Here is a 19,078-nt window from a genome sequence, read left to right as displayed (position 1 = left end):
CTTGAAGAATTCCTTCCCTCATCTTAGAGTGAGGAAGGCTTTCTAACTATGACTCAAAATGCAGGTGCTAAGCAAGAAAATGCCTTTAAATCTGAAAAGAGAAAACTCAGAAACCCGTGTGGTTGAAAAAAAAAAAACAGCACAAGCAAATCAAAGGGCAAGTGACAACGGGAGGAGAAAAACAAGGTGGGAGTCAGATCACAAAAGGCCCGTTTCCCTCATACTTAAAAAGCTCCTGCAAACCATTAAGAAAAACAAGCAATGACTCTGTAGAAAAATGGGGAAAAATACAAATGGGCAGTTAACAAAAAAGGACACACAAGAAGCTCTTACATCTGTGAACACACACGCGATCTCATTCAGAAGAAGCAAAATACAGTTAACATTAGTCTGAAGACAGTTTTTCATTTATGAATTTGATTTGTAAAAGTTCCAGGAGCTTGATGATAACCTCTGTGAAGAGGCTGTGGGGAAGCCAAACTTCTCGCACACTGCAGGCGGTTGCATAATTCAGTAGAGTCTTGAGGGCGGGAGTGTGGTCGTTTCTGTGAAAATTACAGCTGCATGACCGCTTTGTGCCAGCTGTCTTCCGTCTGCCCCTCTAGACCCAGCCTCCACCTTCTCCACTCTTTACTTTGCCCTGGGATCTGTCGTATATGGGGACAGCCCCCAGCACCCTTGTCCTGTGACATCTGGTTGGGTTCAGCCAACAGGGAACCCCAAGTAAGAGAAGGGAGGGAAGATGGAGGGATATTCCCCCCCCCCCCACCCAGCCCCCTGCCTGCACAGTCACCTTGGGCTGTCTGAGGCTGGCTTGCATCGTAGCTCCTCACACAGGATTCTCTCCTTCCGAATTCCAGTGTTGGCACCTTGCCCTGGCCCCTTCCAGCCCAGGATGGTGACAGCCCCCACAGCTGTTAGCTCCAGGAACTACACTCTTCGTTATGGTTTGCCTACATCCTGTTCGCACGTTCACAAATAGCCCCTTATTAAAATCTTCCTCAAAATACACTAACTTGAATGTGCTCTTTCCTCCTGGGACCCTAACTGATATGCCTTTTTGCCTAGGAATCCCACTTCTGGAAAGTTTTCCTATATTTACTTGCACAGATGCAGAGTGACTCATTTCCAAGATAATTCATTGCAGATAAGATCGGAAGTCACTCAAATGTCCATCGTAGGGACTGCTTATATAAACGATAGTATGCCCGTAGAGTAGACCATACAACTGTTTAAAAAAAACAAGGAAATTCTCTTTGATGCTTATGTAGAAAGATCTCCTAAAAATATTCATAAGTGGAAAAAGCAGGGCTTGGACAGCAAATATATATACTACCGCTTATGTAAAGAAGGGGGGAAATAAGAATATATGTTTGTTTTTGCTTAAGCATAAAGATATTCTGAAGTACCTACACACACAAAAAATAATAAGGGGCCGGCTCCATGGCCAAGTGGTTAAGTTCACGCGCTCCGCTGCGGCGGCCCAGGGTTCGGATCCTGGGCACGGACATGGCACTGCTCGTCAGGCCGCGTTGAGACGGTGTCCCACATCCCACAACTAGAAGGACATGCAACTAAGATATACAACTGTGTACGGGGGTGGGGGGGGGGGGGGGGCTTGGAGAGATAAAGCAGAAAAAAAAAAAAAGATTGGCGACAGTTGTTAGCCCAGGTGGCAATCTTTGAAAAAGAAGAAAAAAAATAATAACAATAATAAAAATATTTTCTGAAGGGAGCAAGACTCTTCACTATTTCCTTTTTTGTACGTTTAAAATGTTGGAACCAAATGACTGCGTTACCCGTTCAAAAGTGAAATTTAAAATTTCTCCCTGACTAGATAGGGAATTGGCCCCAGAAGCTGGAGTAGGCTCTGTGTAAATGGGGTAAATGGTCCAGCTCCCAAAAGGGCAGAGAAAGCCTGGTACCAAAAATTTCCTGCTGGTCTTTCGTTGTCTTGTGTTTGTCCATTTTTATCTTTGCAATTTAATTAGACACTTCAGAATTTTGATCACCTAATACTGATTTCCTTTCAGATGTAACAGTAAAGACAAGACTTATAAAGTAACAAAGATGCTTCTGAGCCAGAATGCCTTGGCGATTAGACCACTAAATTTGTATCCTGTGGGTAAGTGTTACTTTTCATCCTAGCTCTTGTAGGAGCAAGCCCTGTTGGGGAGTAGAGGTTGATTTCCCTCACTGGAGGACACAGTATCAGCCTGCCCAATGTCAAGAACCAAATGGAACGTAGATAGAAAGCCTGTGTTCATGGTTTGGATTCAAATACGGATTTCTGCCCTACGGTTAAGTTTAGGAAAACAATCAAATAAACAAGAATGACTTAAGGCTCAGGGGAATATCCTGGTATGTACTTTGAAGACTAAATTTCTCTTAATACCCTCCTTCTAATCCACAGTGGAGTTTGTCACTCTACTCCTCTATTTGGGGAGAGGCCAAATCTCTTATCTCCTACGTCACCAGACTGAAAAGTCATCCTTGAACTTTGGTCTCCACACTTCATTTATTATCTATTTTTTTTCTAGAGCCCTATTCATTTGTGCCTTTTCTCTACCTTCTTTTGTTTCTATTTCAGTATCACTGTGTCATCTGTCCCATGGTTGATCAGTAGGGGCTATGTGGGTGGACACTCCCCTGTGCCCATGCAGTGGAGCATTCAACATCCTTGGCCTCCGCCTACGAAAAATGCCAGTGACCCTTCCCCCCAAGTCATTGTGACATCCAGAGAACAAAGGAGAATCCCCAGTTCCCAACACCAACACCTTTCTTTGTCCACCACCCTTGGGAAATAGCTTTACCTCTAAAGTGTATTAATTAGCAACATGCTTATTCAGATTCTGAGAATTTTCCCGGACAGATAAATGCTGCTCAGGAAACTCCCTCAACCAGCCAACACTTGTTATTAGTGTCAGCTCCCAAACAGATTTCTTTTGGATCCACTCAGGATGAAATCCTTGGACCATGCGCTGTGGATACCAATGCCAACTCTTGAAGAATCATTTCCTTGAGCATTCGTTTTTAGCACAAGAAAGCCTCCATCCAATATTAATATGTGTGTGTCAAAGAATGTCACATTCAGAGCAATGATTATAAATTGAGCCTGGAGAAAGCCTGGTTGCTTGTCTAACGTGTTTTTCTTCTTCCTAGTGTACATCAGCCTCCTGTTTGGTATTTTACATGCTGTGTCCGGTAAGAGATTTTCTTGGCTTCACTAGATTTTATATAAGACTCAGCGTGTTGAGGCGACCATTCAGAAGTCTAAAATGTGGGAAATTTGATTTCTGATCCAAGATCTGTTGCCCATTTTGTTTGAATCCTTTTTCTCAAATACTTTCTCTATAAAAGGTGCCAAAATTAGAAAATTCTGCTTTTCACATTTGTCTGATAAAACTATTACAAGAAATTCACACTAGAGATCAATTTAAAACCCCTTAAAAGAATGCTCAATTTAAAACCCCTTAACAAAAGAATGGGGAGACACGGACTATGCCAAACAAAAAATGATCCAGAAATAATTTCCCTCTAATTTGCATTCTTCCATCTGTTATCTGGTACTAGGTAAAGGAAAATAGTTTTTTTTTTTTAACTAAACTTCTTGCCTGTATAGATTAATCTTTCCACAAAACTTCACTCCACATTCAATATGTGTCCAGCCTTGTGAACACTGGAAGATAAAGAATCGGCAACTGAGAAGCCATGGCCCCGATCCTAACCACACGAAACTGAGATGATCTTAAAAACTTTAACCATATAAGGCAGGACTTGACAAGTACAGTTTTAGACTCATTTGCTGCTGCCACATCCCAGCTACATAACATTGCATAACTCAACTTTTCTCAATCTTGCCGTCTATAGAATGGGTCTATTAATAGGTGCCTACGCCAGCATTGTTGGGATTAAACGCCGGGAGAGGGCCAGTCTGAGCACAGATTATTCTCTCCCTCCCCTCTGTGATGGGGCAGTAAGTGCGCTGGGGAATTCAGAGAAGGGAAAACTGGTCCTGGGCTGAGCTGCTTACGGAACACTGCAGGAGAAGTTGGGAGTTGAGCTGAAAGAATAAGGTGACCCAGGATGATATGAGTTATTTTGATCCCAGGAGTCATTGTGAGTCAGTGATAATTGGGAGAGCCCAAATTCTGTTTCCACAATGCTGAGTTTCTGTTCCCTAAGCTTTCCTGTCCTGACAATGTGTTGCTCATTATTGCTTTGGTTCACATCTCAAGTCCAGTAGAACCATTTCCTTCCTGTATTTCTAAGACCCCAGGACACTTGGGAGGGTTTCTCTGCTGGAAGGGTGGGGTCTAGACCCCAAGGGATAGTTTGAACAGTGGCCAAGGTACAACCCTAGGTTCCAGGTTTCAATGTTTCTTTTTTTCTCCTGTTTCCTTTAGTTTCTCCAGATGAATCTTGCATTTCTTTTAATTTGACATTACGAAATTTCCGGTTAATTTTATCATGGGAATTAAAAAACCGTTCCATTGTACCGACTCATTATGCATTGTCCTACACCATCATGAGGTTGGTTTGACGTTTCATTTTTCTCTTGCTAAATATATTCTCTTCCTGTTATGTGGGGAATGGGGAAGAGGTAATCCTTGTGACAGCTTCTCTCTCTTTGTCTCTCTCTTTTTGACTCAGAGCTTTAAAGGTGCCAAAACAAAACACAAATCCATTTTCAGTTAAACGAACTACCTTAACAATCTGAAGCTCTTTTTGACAAAGCTTGTATTTATAACCAAAGCCAATTTCTACAGGTCAGAACCTCAGATGTGAAATAATTATTGCATGTAATTTTCACAGTTATTTCTCTAATTCTGTAAATCTGATTTAAAAGTGCTGTGTTTTCTGAGGAGAGGAGTCCAAAGGTCTGGTGACCATATTGATGGTTTGTGTTCACTTTACTCAGGGAGGCATGTGGCACATCAGAAAGCTACCTGGCCCAGATTAGGAGAGGCCCAGGTCCAAAGTCTGGCTGGGTCATGAACCAGCTGGAACCCTTGGGCGTAGAGCTCAGCCTCTCTGAGCTAACCCTTCTACTTAAGGGTTGCTGCAAGATTAATGACATAATGGATGGAGGCTTCTCTGGCTCTCGTCTTCCCACATCTGGCAGTCATCCTCATAAGTCATTATTTTGATCCAGTGGTCCCTGGAAGTGTCCTTTTGTTCTAGCACATAGTTAGCAAGCACCTTCTGCATGCCAGGGATCCAACCCTAAGCCAGAGTCCCTGCCCTCCTGGAGCAGACATCCTGAAAGTAGGTGGAGAAATCAATAAACAAAGAAAGATATCTAGCAGCTGGTGGTAAAGGGTATGAAGAAATTAAAGCCGGGTCAGAAGGATCAGGAGAGACAGGGTGGTGGGTGGGGCAGAGTGAAGTGTTCTGTTTTAATCCAGGTGCTTCAGACAGACAACTTGATACAGTGATGTTTGAGCAGAGCTGTAAAGGAATGAGGAAGTGGGGCACGCAGTTAAATGGATTCTTATCACCTAAATGCTGAAGGTCCCCTTTTATCCTTTCTTTTCCTTTCAAAGTAGACCAGCAGGTGAGATGATTGTTGAGGACTGTACAAATATCACGAGATCATTCTGTGACCTCACAGATGAGTGGGACAGCATGACTGAGACATACGTCACCACGGTAGTCGGAATCAGAGGGAACACGACGCTGGTCAATTGCTGGGACAGAGTCTTCCCGGCATTGGACAGTGAGTTGATCTCTGTTGTGTCATCTTCACTGTCATCATCAAGATCATCATCATTTGCTTTGCCATGAAATAGGAAGGTCTGCAAAGGAGCTTTAGATTCGGAGCTAGGCTCACCTCTGGGCCCTGCCACTTCCCAGCTCTGTAACCGTGGAGTAGTTACTTTGTTTCTCTGAGCTTCGGTTTTCTTATCCAAAAAGTTGGAATGATAATCTGTGCTTTGAAGACGGTTACTCAATGTCTGTATAAAGCAGACATGTAGGCAGTAGTGGCTGCTGCTTTTGGGGTTGTTTCACAGCCTGACAGGAAGTGAGAGGCCTGCATCTCAGCTATCACAACTCTCTGGGCCAATGTTTTCCTTAATACTGCAGCCCCTCCCTCAGGTCATAACCCAGTAGCTCTCATACGTGCGAACACCCAGCTGCGCATGCACCTGGGTCCCAGACTCAGAGGAGACTGGAGCCTAAGAGTGGGCCTGCTCTTTCTTTCTTACCTGATAACTGGAGTCAGCTCCCTAGGGCACTTGTGTTAACAGCTCCAGGGCACTTGTCAGTGGCCCACAGCTAGACTCCATCACTTCTTCAGTATCCTAATTTGCAACCTGTTTCCAAGAGAAAGATTAAATGTTAAAGGCTGTGTGGATATGCACTCCCGTGTACACGCTTAGCAAAGTGATGACTCCTGAATCCCACTGTAGCCAACAACTTAGATACTTCTGAGAGTCACTGGAATTGGTTCATGTGTATGTGTGTATATAGATAGACAAATCTATGTGCGTCCACATAGAAAAGAAAGAAAAGCACAGCTTATAGATCATGGTGTTCAGACCATGAAAGAAGGTATATTAAAGTAATAATGAGATATCATTTTTCAAGACTCAAAATGGTAAATATTAAAAATATGTAAATGCACAGGTTTAGAGGAAATGCAGGGAGAGTACTTTGGCATGGCCTTTCTGAATGTTTTTAAAACCTTGACACATGTCTGCTCTAATCCAGAATTCCTCTTTAATAATTGGTCCTAAAGATAGGGACAATTATGGATAAAGGCAAAGATTTAGCTCCAAGAATACTCGTTGATACATGGATACCATTCAGAAAAATGAGAGATAATCTAAATGTTCAAAACAGTGAACAGGTTAAATCGTGGTATAGCCACTTTGTGGAATAGAATTAGTCATGGAAAATTATGATGAAGATCAGGGGTCAGCCAACTTTCTGTAAAGGGTCAGAAAAGAAACACTTTAGACTTTGTGGGCCACATATCATCTCTGTCACATATCCTTCTTCATTTGTTTATAACTCCTTCAAAAATAAAAACCATTGTGAACTTGCATGCTGTGCAAAAATCCAACCCACAGGCCACAGTTTGTCAGCCCTTGATGTGGATAAATATGTACCAATATGTTTATGAAATAAGTTAAGTGAAAATATATACCATGCAAAATAGTGTGGGTGAGAATGAGTTAATTTTAGTTCAGATATATATGTGTGTGTGTACACACTAGTTCAGTTTATTTATGTATATATATATATATTTACATATATACAGCATAGACAAAAGATGATGGACTCATTCAATTCAAGGACAATTGCCTGTCTGTATTTTATGATGTTTCTACAATGGTTATGTATTATGATTGTACAGTCATGCACCACATAACAATGTTTCTGTCAATGACAGACTACATATATGATGGTGGTCTCATAAGATCAGTACCATAAAGCTAGGTATGTGGTAGACTCTACCATCTATGTTTTCCCAAGTCCATTCTGTGATGCTCACATGACAAAGTCACCTAATGACGCATTTCTTAGAACTTATCCCCATTGTTAAGCGACACATGGCGATAATATGAAAAGAAGTCATTTTTACTTTTGTGTTTAGAATATAGCCTGAAAACTGGGAAAGTACTGACTTCCATCTCAAAATCTGTTCTCCATTTATTTTGGTAATATTAAGCAAACCACTTTATCTTATTGTTTCTCAGTTTTTTGCCAGTGAAAAAATATAACTTATGCCTTAACTAGGACCATAGGCAGAATAAAAAGAAGATAGCTGTGAAGATGTAAGATTGTATCATGACAATGGGAACATTACTGTTGTGCAGTCATCGACTGACCAGGGTTTGTTTCTGAATTTGTTTTCTAAACAGCATCTTTGGAACCACCAGAATTTGAGATTGTTGGTTTTACCAACCACATTAATGTGATAGTGGAATTTCCACCTGTCATCCCCAAGATGCTAGTTATGAAAAACTTACAGACTCAGTTATCACTTATCATCGAAGAAAAGTCAGGGAGCATTGTAAAGCTGGTAAGTAGTCAAAACAGTTCTGAATTGGCAGTGAATACATTTGACTCTCTTCTTTAAAAAAATAACAAGATATTTGTAATGATTCGAACAAGTAAAACTAAAGGGTCTGGGTCAATGTGGTCTGATTTTAAGAAAGAATTCTCCATAGTTCATTCCTTGTGGGACTTTGTTAGCTTAGCCCAGCAGTGCAGTCTTCTTTCAAGGAATAAGCCACATGCACAACCTGAAGGGACACAGAAGAGAGAGAGGCATGTGGTGTAGAGAGGAGAACAGGCAGTTTTCAACATGCCAGGGTGAGATCTTTTTCAAAAGGGATGGTTTAGCTGCACATAAAAAGCATCTGTCTTTACCACTCCAGCCCTCCTACACTGTAAGGGAAGTGGCCCTTTCCAGCAATTCTGTCCCCTCCCGATTTCCGCGAGGGACCTAACTAAATGTCTGTGACCTCCGGGTGATCCAGGTAAAAGACGTACCTGGATCTTTAATGATTTGTTCTCTCAATCCCTCAGAATTCTGGAATGAATGAAAATGGACAAACCGTGCTCACTGGTGGGCCCTGCTGTAACAGCAGCTTACATTCATATAGCCCTTTGCAATTATAAAACCCTTGGAAGTGATACCAGCCTGCAGGATATAGGGGCAGGGCATGGTAGGCAGAGGGCACAGGGAGTCGGAGGTCCTGAGGCTGGAGTGGGCCCAGTGGGTTTGAGAAATAGCAAGGAACTGGAATGGAGTGGCCGAGATAGGAGAATATGAGGAGGTGAGGTCAAGGAGGTAATGGGACTGGATCTTACAGGGCTTTGTGGGTCTAAGTCTTTGGAGTGTGATGGAAGCCACTGGAAGACCGAAGGCTTTAACAGGGCATCCTAGCTGATGTGTTAAGAATGGACCATAGGCGTCAAAGGCAGAAGTTGGGAGACCAGTTAAGAGGCTACTGGGATGGTAATTACTTAATAGGAAGTAGCACATTATATAATTATTATAAGTTTTCCTTTATTATCCACCTGGATTATAATCAACACCCTAATCTATTGATTAGGAAAAGGGAGCAAAAATAACAGAGGAAAAAATAAGCTTGTGTAGCTCAGACTATATCAAGTTTTATTAAATATCAATTTATTAATAATAAATATTTTATTAAATATTCTGGTCACACCTAATTTATATTCAACCCGTGAACTACTAGCTCTGTTTCAGATTATTATTTCTAAAATAAGAGCCCTGTGCTTTAAGATATTGACAAAACTGTAAGAGGAAAACTATAGTTAATAAGCATCTTCTTCACTAAAGAAAATGAGTCTGTAAGTTAGAGTAAAGATAATTAAAAAGAGGCTATTGGTGTAATTCAAGTGACAGATGGTGGTGTCATGGACCACCTGGCAATAGGGAGAAGTGGTTAAATATTTGCATATATTTTACAAATGGAGTCAACAGTATTTTTGGATGGATCAGATGTGTAGGGTGGTGAAGAAAGAGAGAAGTTAGGACTCCAACACTTTCCGCATGAGCACCCGGATAGATGGAGGTGCCATGAATTAAAATGGGAAAGATTGTGGACAGAGCAGGTGGATGCTTGGATATCAGTAGCTCGGTTTTGGACATGTCAGGCATCCAGGAGGAGATGCTGAGCAGATGAGTAACCGAGACTGGAGTCAGGGGAGAGCTCCCAGCCAGAGATGTCCTGGGGAGCCATTGGCTTCTTGGTGTGTATTGAATACCTTGAGACTAGATGAGATCACCCAGGAGTGGACATGCAAAGAGAAGAGAAGATATCCAAGGATGGAGTCCCCGAAGATTCCAAAATGTGGAGATCTAGCAAATGAGGAGGAAATCACAAAAGAGACTGGGAAGGAGCACCCAGCATGGTAGGAGGAGAACTGGGTGAGAGTGATGTCCTGGTAGCTGAGAGAAGAAAGTTCCAGAAGGACAGAGTGATCTAACTGAGTCAAATGCTATAAATGGGACAAGTGAGAAGAGGACTATGAATTGAGTAGTGGATTTAACCAAATGAAAGTCATGGTTTTGGTGGAGTGATGGGTAAAGACCTGGTGAGAGTGGATTCAGGAAAGAGAAGGAAGAGAGAAATTGGAGACAGAGGGGAGAGTTAATTCTTCTAAGGAGTTTTTCTTTAAAGGGAAGGAGAGTTACGCTGTGGTGCCTGGCAGGGAAAGTGGGGTCAAGGGAGGGACTTTTTAAGGTGGGAGAAATTACAGCATGTTCATATACAGACGGAGTGTTCCAGGGGACATTCCTGGAGCAAGGGTCTAGAGGAGATGAGGGGAGATGGCATCTCGGGAGCACCGGAAGGGGTTGGCCTAGGCTGGGAGCAGGGGCTGTGCATCCGAGTCACGTCACAGGGGTGAGGCAGCGAGCACAGGCACAGGTGCAGGGCGGAGGGAGCTTCCGTTTGCTCGGTGAAACAGGAAGCAAGCGTTGCAGACTTAATCAGGACCTCACAGTGGCAATGCCAGGTGTGGAACTCAGATGTTCTCACTCTCAGCCACCGCCATGCTGTTCCATTGTGAGGCGAGAGCCCCTCCTCCGTAACACTCTTTGTGCTCTGGCCCCTTTCTCCTCTTCATTGCCAATTTGCCACACATGAGCATTTAGTTTGTTGGGTTTAAAAAAAAAAAATTCTTCCTTCTTCCAGACGGAAACTTGCAGAAAAACATTTTTACAGAAGGCTGTATTTGAACTGCTGTAAATCCTAATTTATAAAACTGCTTGTAAGAATGTATTTTGAAAACTATAAAACATTATACAAAAATTGTTTTTCATGAACAAACCTTCATATCATCTGTTTAATTCCAAAATGAAACAGAAAGAAATTTCCCCTACCTGGGAAAGGAGAGGCAAAGTGTTTTAAGGGAGAAGACAGGGATCTAGACATCAGCCTTAATTCTGCTACAGACAGGCTGTGTGGCCTTGGGGCAGTTACTTACCCACTCTGAGCTGCAGTTTCCTCATCTGGAGAATGGGGATAGTGCCTATTTTGAAGACTGTTTTGATAATCAAATGAGTTAATATGTGTGAAAGTTCTTTTTGAAGTGTAAAGTGGACACATCATTAATGAAATAAGATAATCTCATTTTTTTTTAATTTTCTTACCTTTGCAAGCTTATCTTACTGCAAGACAGAATAATCCTGCAAAGATAATATCATGGAGACTTTTATTCCTCATTGAGACTGTTTCCCCTCATTTGTAAAATGAAGTTGCTAGACTAGGTTTTGTGGCTTAAGAACGTGTGGGTGTGCAGGTACATGGAATTTTGTGATGAATTGCTTGCCCCAAGTGACTTATAAATACTTTTTCTTGCCAAGCCTATGATATTTCTATCCCTGTTTAAGATTTGAAGACAAACCCCCAAAGAATTGCCTCTATGTGCAATTCTCGCTCAAAGTCTTACTGATTTTTTGCTTATTTTTACAGCATAGACCCAAAATAGATGGAAACACCACTGGAAATTTCACTTATGTCATCGACAAGTTAATTCCAAACACAGAGTACTGTGTATCTGTTTATTTGGAGCCTAAAGAGGCGGAAAAAATACGTAGATCTCCTTTAAAATGTACCCTCCTTCAACCTGGACAAGAGTCAGGTATGACAGTTTTTGAAAACTCGTGTTTTGCTTTTACTCTTTAAAACCTATTTAAAGAAAAAAATCTGAAAGTCGTGGGGCACTAAAGGTATTTCGTCCACTAAGGGAAGATCACAGAGGTGTTTTCTTTCTTTTTCTTTTTCCTTTTCCTTGAGGAAGATTGATGCTAAGCTAACATCTATGCCAATCTTCCTCTATTTTATGTGGGATGCCGCCACAGCATGGCTGATGAGTGGTGTGTAGATTTGCACCCGGGATCTGAACCCACGCACCCCGGGCTGCCGTGAACTTAACCACTATGCCACCAAGCTGGCCCCCTAGAGAGGTGTTTTCTGCTGGTGGTCTCTACTATGTGGTGGAGTCACTTTTGTGTTGCCATATCATAGGGACAATCAGATGTCTACCTTTATAAGGTCAGAAATCCTTCTGAAATGGAAACGCTTTGATTTCAGGGGGTCAGGGTTAAATTGAGTTCTGGGTACCCTGAGTTTGGCCATTATTGGAGCTGAGTGCTAGAGGGGGCCGGGTTGCTGGAAGCATCTGCATGCCGGAGAATCGGTGAAAGGATGGAGGCAACCAGGTTGGGTGTGGTTCATCGAGGTGGCCTGGCTCTCAGGAAGCTTGGCTGTAGCTCATAGCTGAGAGGGCGCCTGATCCGTGTGGACGAGATAGTCACTGATGAAGGCTGAAAACCCTTCTGTGGCAAAGGCAGCAGAATAGTAAACAGTGTGACCCCCGAACCTTCCTCCACAGGGAGAAATTTGCGGTGACAGCAATCAGGCCTAGGATCAGTCACTGCTGATTATTTTCTCAGGAAGAAAACTGTTTTCTCGATTCTGACACCATGTACCCGAGGGAGCGTCAGATCCCACAGGTTAAGGCCTCAGTCCCACAACACTGCCCTCCCCACCACTATTTGAGATGCCAATCACAGGTCCAAGTGGTCACCTGGGCTTCTGCCCAACCGGCTATACATCAGATTCCCACAATCCCCTCCTTGGGTTTGATAATTTGCTGGAATGGCTCACAGAACTCGGAAAAACAGTTTCCTTACTAGATTCCTGGTTTATAAAAGGACACAACTCAGGAACAGCTAGAAGGAAGAGATGCCTAGGGCAAGATATGGGGGAAAGAGCACAGAGCTTCTGTGCCCTCTCTGGGCACACCACCCTCCCAGCATCTCCATGTGTTCACCAAGCTGGAGGCTCTCTGAACCCCATCATTTAGGATTTTTACAGAGGCTTCATTACATAGCCGTGACTGCCTCAATCCTTGGCCGTTGGCAATTAAGCAGCCTCCAGTCCCTCCACCCCCCCTAGAGGTTGAGGGGTGGGGCTGAAAGTTCCAACCCTCTAAGGAGTTGGTTGGTTCCCCTGGCAACCAGCCCCCAGCCTTTGGGGCTTTCCAAAGGTCACCTCCTTAGCATAAACTCAAGTGTGGTTCAAAGGGGCTTGCTATAAATGACAAGACTCCTTTCGCCTTCTTTGCTCTTATGACAGGAAATTCTAAAGGTTTTTGTTACTCTATGCCAGGAATTGGGGACAAAGACCAATTATGTATTTCTTATTATAAATCACATTATCACACCAATAAAAACTCAAATTAGTAATATGACAGGACAGATGATGATTTGCTGAAACTCAGCCCCCGCTTAGAAACTGAACGTAAGGCTGACCGAAGACGCAGTTTCCTTTGGAGGTTGATGTGCTCTGTGCTGATGCGGTTTCTCCCCTGACTTTTCTCTGTTTCACCTAAGAAATGGTCATGCAACAGCATGCTCTCAGGTCATTTCCTCTTTACTTGGTGTGAACACATCATTTGGCATATTAAGTCAGCCTCCATTCTTTTATCATTCCCCAAGACAGTAACAGTACAGGTATCCCTCACTACCCAAATATCTCATGTTCCGATTCTTGCTGTCTGAAACTCAGGAACCAAGTAGGTCCAGATGTCGTGGCCTCTCTCACTGTCCAGTCTTGCCATCTGAACTACCCTCAATTAGCCAGACCCAGGAACCAGACAGGTTTGGATGGGCTCGATTCTTGAAGGACACCCTGGGACCGGTGTTAACTTCCTCAGACTCAGCTGTGACCGATGCTCTCTTAAGGCGCTAGTGACGTGGGGGGATTTTAGTGCGGAGATCTGGAGAAATGCCTTCCCTTTGGCAAGCCTTAGATCAACTGGCTGGCTCTTTTAGTAAGGCCTTGAGGGCAAGCTGTGCTCATCCATTTGACAGCTATTTACTGGGGGCCTACTATGCGCTGGATTCTCTTCTGGATACTGGGGATGCAGCAGTGAACAAAACAGATAAAAATTGCTGACCTTGTGGGCTTACCTTGCAGTAGAGAGACAGAAAAACAAGATTTAAAAAATTACATAGGATGTTAAGTGATGGTAAGCGCTGTGGAGAAAAATTAAGCAGGAAGGGAGTGAGGCTAATGTCAAATAGAGGGTGGTAGGTCTCTGTTTTAAATAGGGTGGTGTCTTGGTTTACATTCCCTAGAAGCCGAGCCTAAAAGGAAAATCTGGTTCAAGTGATTTACTGGGGGCAGGAGACAGGGTGAGGACACAGGGGTGAGAATCCTATTACATCATTGCTGCTCCAAAGAAATCACTTGGGTTCACAGAATCCTTTTCAGGAGTGTAAACTCTATACGTGTAAGAATTTTGTCTCATGAGTGTGTGCCTTTGTGGCTAGATGTAACTCTAGAGCCGTCATTGATAAGACGTTCCTTCACTCTTGATAGAAAGCAGCGAGGGTTCCTGAACCCTCCGCTCTCCCACAGTGCAAGGGTCTCCCCTGGGTTTCTTTCTGTTCATTCCTTAACTTTCCGAAAGACTTTTAAAACGCAATCCACCTTTATTTCTTTTTTTCTATCCTGTATCTGTTTTGCCTGAGGCTGTGGTTACAGGATTAATGTTAATAAAGGTCTTTCTGGAAATTTAAGAGAAGCTTAGTTTCGTAATTACTGAGATCTTCTCAGTCCAGTCGGACTTATGAAAAAAAACTGTTTTCAGTCAGAAGGTTGGAATTTTCCAAAAGGAATTTTGACAAGAACCTAAAGGGGGACCCATTATAGCACAAAGTGAGTTCTGCAGAACCCTGATTTGGGGACCCCGTGTGACCCAAGTCCAGCCTCATAAAGACCCCATTGTTTTCTTCAGGCAAACCCCTTTTCCACTTCCACCTTCCTGCACTGCCTTCTAATGTGTGGCTATTGAGCACCTGAGATGTGGCTAATGTGACTGAGAAACTGACGGGGTTTTTTTCAATTTTGATAATTCACATTTAAATGGTCACATGTGGCCAATGGCTACCGTATTGGTCAGTACAATCACAGGACAATTATAAACTGGAAGCAATTTTACTTTTAAAAACTAAATTTTGTCATTTTTTAAAAAATGTATACTTGTATTACTTTCCATTCTTTTGTATTTAACAAGTTTTTCCAACTTTTGCTCTTTTCCTGTCTTCTTTCACCACCAAACCAATGTGCATTTATTCCCACCTGTGATTGTTTATTGGATTTGTTTTGAAATAAAGTCATCTAACTTTTCATCAACAGAGTCATCAGAATCTGCCAAAATAGGAGGAATAATTACTGTGTTTTTAATAGCAGCTGTCTTCACAAGCACCATAATAACACTGAGACGGATTGGTTATATATGCTTAAGAAATAATTACCCCAAAGTTTTGGTATGTAGTTTTTCTTTCAGTTCTATCTTTATTTTTTATTTTAACTTAAGAATTTTTCTTATGTACTTAAATATTTTCACAGAAGAAAATCCCATTTTCTAAAAACACTAAGGTGTTTTATTGCTCTGGGTTCTTTCCATCCCTATAAACGTGTATTTTGCATTTTATGTTTTCTTTTCACGGTTTGTCTCTGTATTATTTTTATGATCACGTAGTATTCCATTGTTATTAGTGTATCATTTTTCCCTTAATCATTTCTCAGCTGTAAGGCATTTGAATTAATTTCTTTTTCCTTTCCTTCTCTCTTTGGCGATTAGGAATAGTGCAATGAACATTTTTGTACAGATTGTCTTCTTATTTTGGATTACTTCAGTGGAACATATACACAAAGTGGATTTATCTTATAAAAGGAGAAAGAACTGGGCTGGCCTAGTGGTGTAGTGGTTAAGTTCATGCGCTCTGCTTCTGCAGCCCAGGGTCCATGGGTTCAGATCCCAGGTGTGGACCTACACACCACTCATCAAGCCATGCTGTGGCAGCATCCCACATATGAAATAGAAGAAGATTGGCACAGATGTTAGCTCAGCAACAATCTTCCCCAAGCAAAAAAAGGATGATTGGCAACAGATGTTAGCTCAGGGCCAATCTTCCTCACCAAAAAAAAAAAAAGAAGAAGAAAAGAAAGAACTAGTTTATAATGCCAGCAGTGACATATAGGTGCACATATTTCTCCAAAAGCTCTGCTGGTGTTGATGAATCATTTATACTACTTTTTTTTTTTTTTTTTTGAGGAAGATTAGCCCTGAGCTAACATCTACTGCCAATCCTCCCCTTTTTGCTGAGGAAGACTAGCCCTGAGCTAACATCCGTGCCCATCTTCCTCCACTTTATATGTGGGACGCCTACCACAGCATGGCTTGCCAAGAGGTGCCAGGTCCACAGCTGGGATCCAAACCAGCAAACCCCAGGCCGCCAAAGCGAAATGTGCACACTTAACTGCTGCACCACTGGGCCAGCCCCCTATACTACTTTTTTTCAATTATCTTGTGTATCATGGTCCCACCTAGTTGTTCTCGTCTGTATTAATTATTAGTGAAACCGGCCACTTTGCTTGTCTGTGTTTCCTCCGTGCTCCCCGAGGCCCACACTTTCCACTGAGAGTTTTTAACGAGTCAGCCACATCTGGGTATTGATCTTACGTATTTCCAAAACCTCATGTCTTTTGACTCACTCCTTTTGCCCATCATTAATCATTATATCCCATTGCTTTCTTTGTATATCAGTTTTGTAGTATTTCACACAGAAATATCTTATTTTTCTGTGTTTAAGCTCATTCGCCTATTCTTATAATGTGTTAACATGTTCAAATACCCCTCCACAGTTGATAAAACTGTAGTCTTCTTTTTCTTGTTGTTTTTATGTGTTCGGATTGGGCTGGGGATGGCATTTTTTATTGGGTGTATGTGTGTGTGCTTTGGGAGATTTTAATTACAGTTAGTATTTGAACCTGGCTGGCATTTGGGTCTGCCTTTTGAGATGTGATGGCTCTGTGCTGGTGTCATCTACACTATGATCCCTATCTTACAAGAATGGGCGTTTTTTTACCTATCAGTGCACTATATCTTTTAGAGCCTTTTATCTTAGTCTTTGGTTGAGGCTTTGCTCTCAGCCTTCGTTCCAACTCTTCCTGTCTGCCATGCATTACTTGGGCTTCAGGTCTTACATAAATCCTACTCCAACTCATTTTTCTCATGCAGCCTTGAGGTGTAAAGGCCCTTATCCTCTCCTAGATAAATCTTCTGCCTGAATCACCTCAACTCGTAATTAACCCTCCTCCCGGGTCTCCCTGGGGTTCCTCCCGTCCTTAAGATACATCCAAATTATATGCCAATTATTCACATGTGCGTTATTCTGTGAACACCAAGTAATGACTGGAGTTGTTGTTATTTTATGTCTGTCTGGTATTTCTCCATTAAAAATTGTTGCTCCGTGTTTCAGCAAAAACTCTAGGAATAGTAAAACAGAACACTCTAAGCCTAGTGTGTTTATATGTTTAGTTAAAAATTTTAAATGGCGTCTTTTCTCTTTTTCTCTTCTGCTTTTTTTTTTTTTTTTTGCATTTAACAAGTATTTTCTGAGTATTTGCTATGTGTCCACCTGTTTTAGGTGGCGGGGCTATAGAATTGAAGAAAACAAACCAAAATCTCTGCCCTCGTGGAGCTTAAAGCCTGGGGAGCAGGGGGACAGACAGCGATAACTGATAGATGACACGACTGGCTAAGTCAAAAGTTCATGTGATCCTAAAGATAAATTCTTAGGATTAATAAGTTTCGTGAAGTTACTACATACAAAATAATCAGTTCAAAAGTGCTTGCATTTTTATACACTAGCAACAACTAGAGAATAAACATGAAGCTGCTTTTCAACATCTGAGAAATTAGGTCCACAAGTCATAGTGCAAAGCTTTGTGAACTTCCACAAACTCAACATGCCCATGTAACTCATGCACAGATCAAGAAAGAGAGTATAACCAGCCTCCCCAGAAGCTTCTCTCCTGCCACCTTCTAGTCACTATCCCCCACCAAGGGTAACCACTATCCTGATTACTAACAACATAGATTAGTTTTACCTGGTTTTGAACTTGGAATCATACAGTTAAGTGGAATCATATGGTTAAAAAAAAAAAGAGTACCATTACAATAGTGATAAAAAATATTTTTAAAACATTTAAGGAAGATATCTAACAGAAGATGTTACAAGCCCTTTGTGGAGAAAATTATCAAACCTTATTGAAAGGTATTAACAAAGATCTAGTCAAATGGGGAGCCCAGAAACTGCCCCACACATATGGAAACATGAAAAATGACCAGTACAAACGGGAGTGGGAAAAGGATTGGCTAGTCAACAAATGTTATCTATGTTGGGGAAGATGAAATTGGATCCCTACCTCACACCATACACAAACATCAGTTCCAAGTAGATTAAAGACTGTAATGTGAAAGGCAAAACTGTTAAAGTTTTGGAAGGCAATATAGGAGATTCTATATGACTTTGGGGTAAGGAAGTTTCTCTCAGACACAAAAAGCAAAAAACCATAAAGGAAGAAAATTGATACATTTCCTTACATTAAAATTAAGTATTTCTTTTTGTCAAATGTCATCGTAAAGAGAGTAAAATGATAAACCACAGACTAGGGGAAAATATAGGTAACATAAATAATTGACAAATAACTAGCATCCACATTATATAAAGAGCTCCTATGAATCAATAAGAAAAAAGATGAACAACTCAATAGAAAAATTAACCCCAAGGCTGGGGCTGGGTGGAGTAGGGGAAGAGCAGTTTTGTCTAATTGGGCAGTTGAGTCAGGCAGGCATGGGAGAACAGAGAGGAGGAGAGTGCTGATGATGATTCCAGGCCTGTGAAAGGCATCTCGTGACCACCCTCCTCACCAATGGCCCCATTGTAGTCAACCTGGATACACTGAAATGCAGCCTGCCTCCTGTTCTCTTTACCTCACCCCACCCCACTGTGTCCTGCAGACGTTTTCTTCCAAGGGCTGCAATAGAGAAGCTCCAAGCTCCCTGCTCTTCTCATCCCTGATCCTTAAGGGGTCATCATCATCTTTAAGGTCCTCCAGTCCAGAGGGCTTTGACCCCAGTAGAATCAGCTCCCTAGAGTCTCTCCTCACCCACAGTTTCCTTGACACTCCTTAAGAATGTCTTAGCAATCCAGAATTGAAGTCTATCC

The 19,078-nt window shown here is 42.0% G+C and overlaps 1 protein-coding gene across 3 annotated transcripts in view; it reads left to right on the top strand.

Moving 5' to 3' along the window:
• LOC124234355 (interferon alpha/beta receptor 2-like) overlaps positions 1 to 19,078 on the top strand; it is a 62,815-nt gene that overhangs the window by 40,329 nt on the left and 3,408 nt on the right. For 2 of the 3 annotated variants that reach the window (XM_046651698.1, XM_046651697.1), the window contains exons 2-8: positions 2,034 to 2,125; positions 3,163 to 3,204; positions 4,407 to 4,533; positions 5,547 to 5,719; positions 7,872 to 8,032; positions 11,463 to 11,631; positions 15,198 to 15,328. In XM_046651698.1, the coding sequence (XP_046507654.1) occupies positions 2,071 to 2,125; positions 3,163 to 3,204; positions 4,407 to 4,533; positions 5,547 to 5,719; positions 7,872 to 8,032; positions 11,463 to 11,631; positions 15,198 to 15,328 (858 nt within the window). In that variant the 5' untranslated portion in view covers positions 2,034 to 2,070. The remainder of the gene's footprint in view (positions 1 to 2,033; positions 2,126 to 3,162; positions 3,205 to 4,406; positions 4,534 to 5,546; positions 5,720 to 7,871; positions 8,033 to 11,462; positions 11,632 to 15,197; positions 15,329 to 19,078) is intronic. The other variant, XM_046651700.1, reaches the window with a different exon arrangement.

This window comes from Equus quagga, unplaced genomic scaffold (genome assembly GCF_021613505.1).
Source record: "Equus quagga isolate Etosha38 unplaced genomic scaffold, UCLA_HA_Equagga_1.0 73442_RagTag, whole genome shotgun sequence".
Taxonomy (NCBI): domain Eukaryota; kingdom Metazoa; phylum Chordata; class Mammalia; order Perissodactyla; family Equidae; genus Equus; species Equus quagga.
Note: the sequence above shows the minus strand (reverse complement) of the source record. Positions and strands in the feature narration are given on the sequence as shown.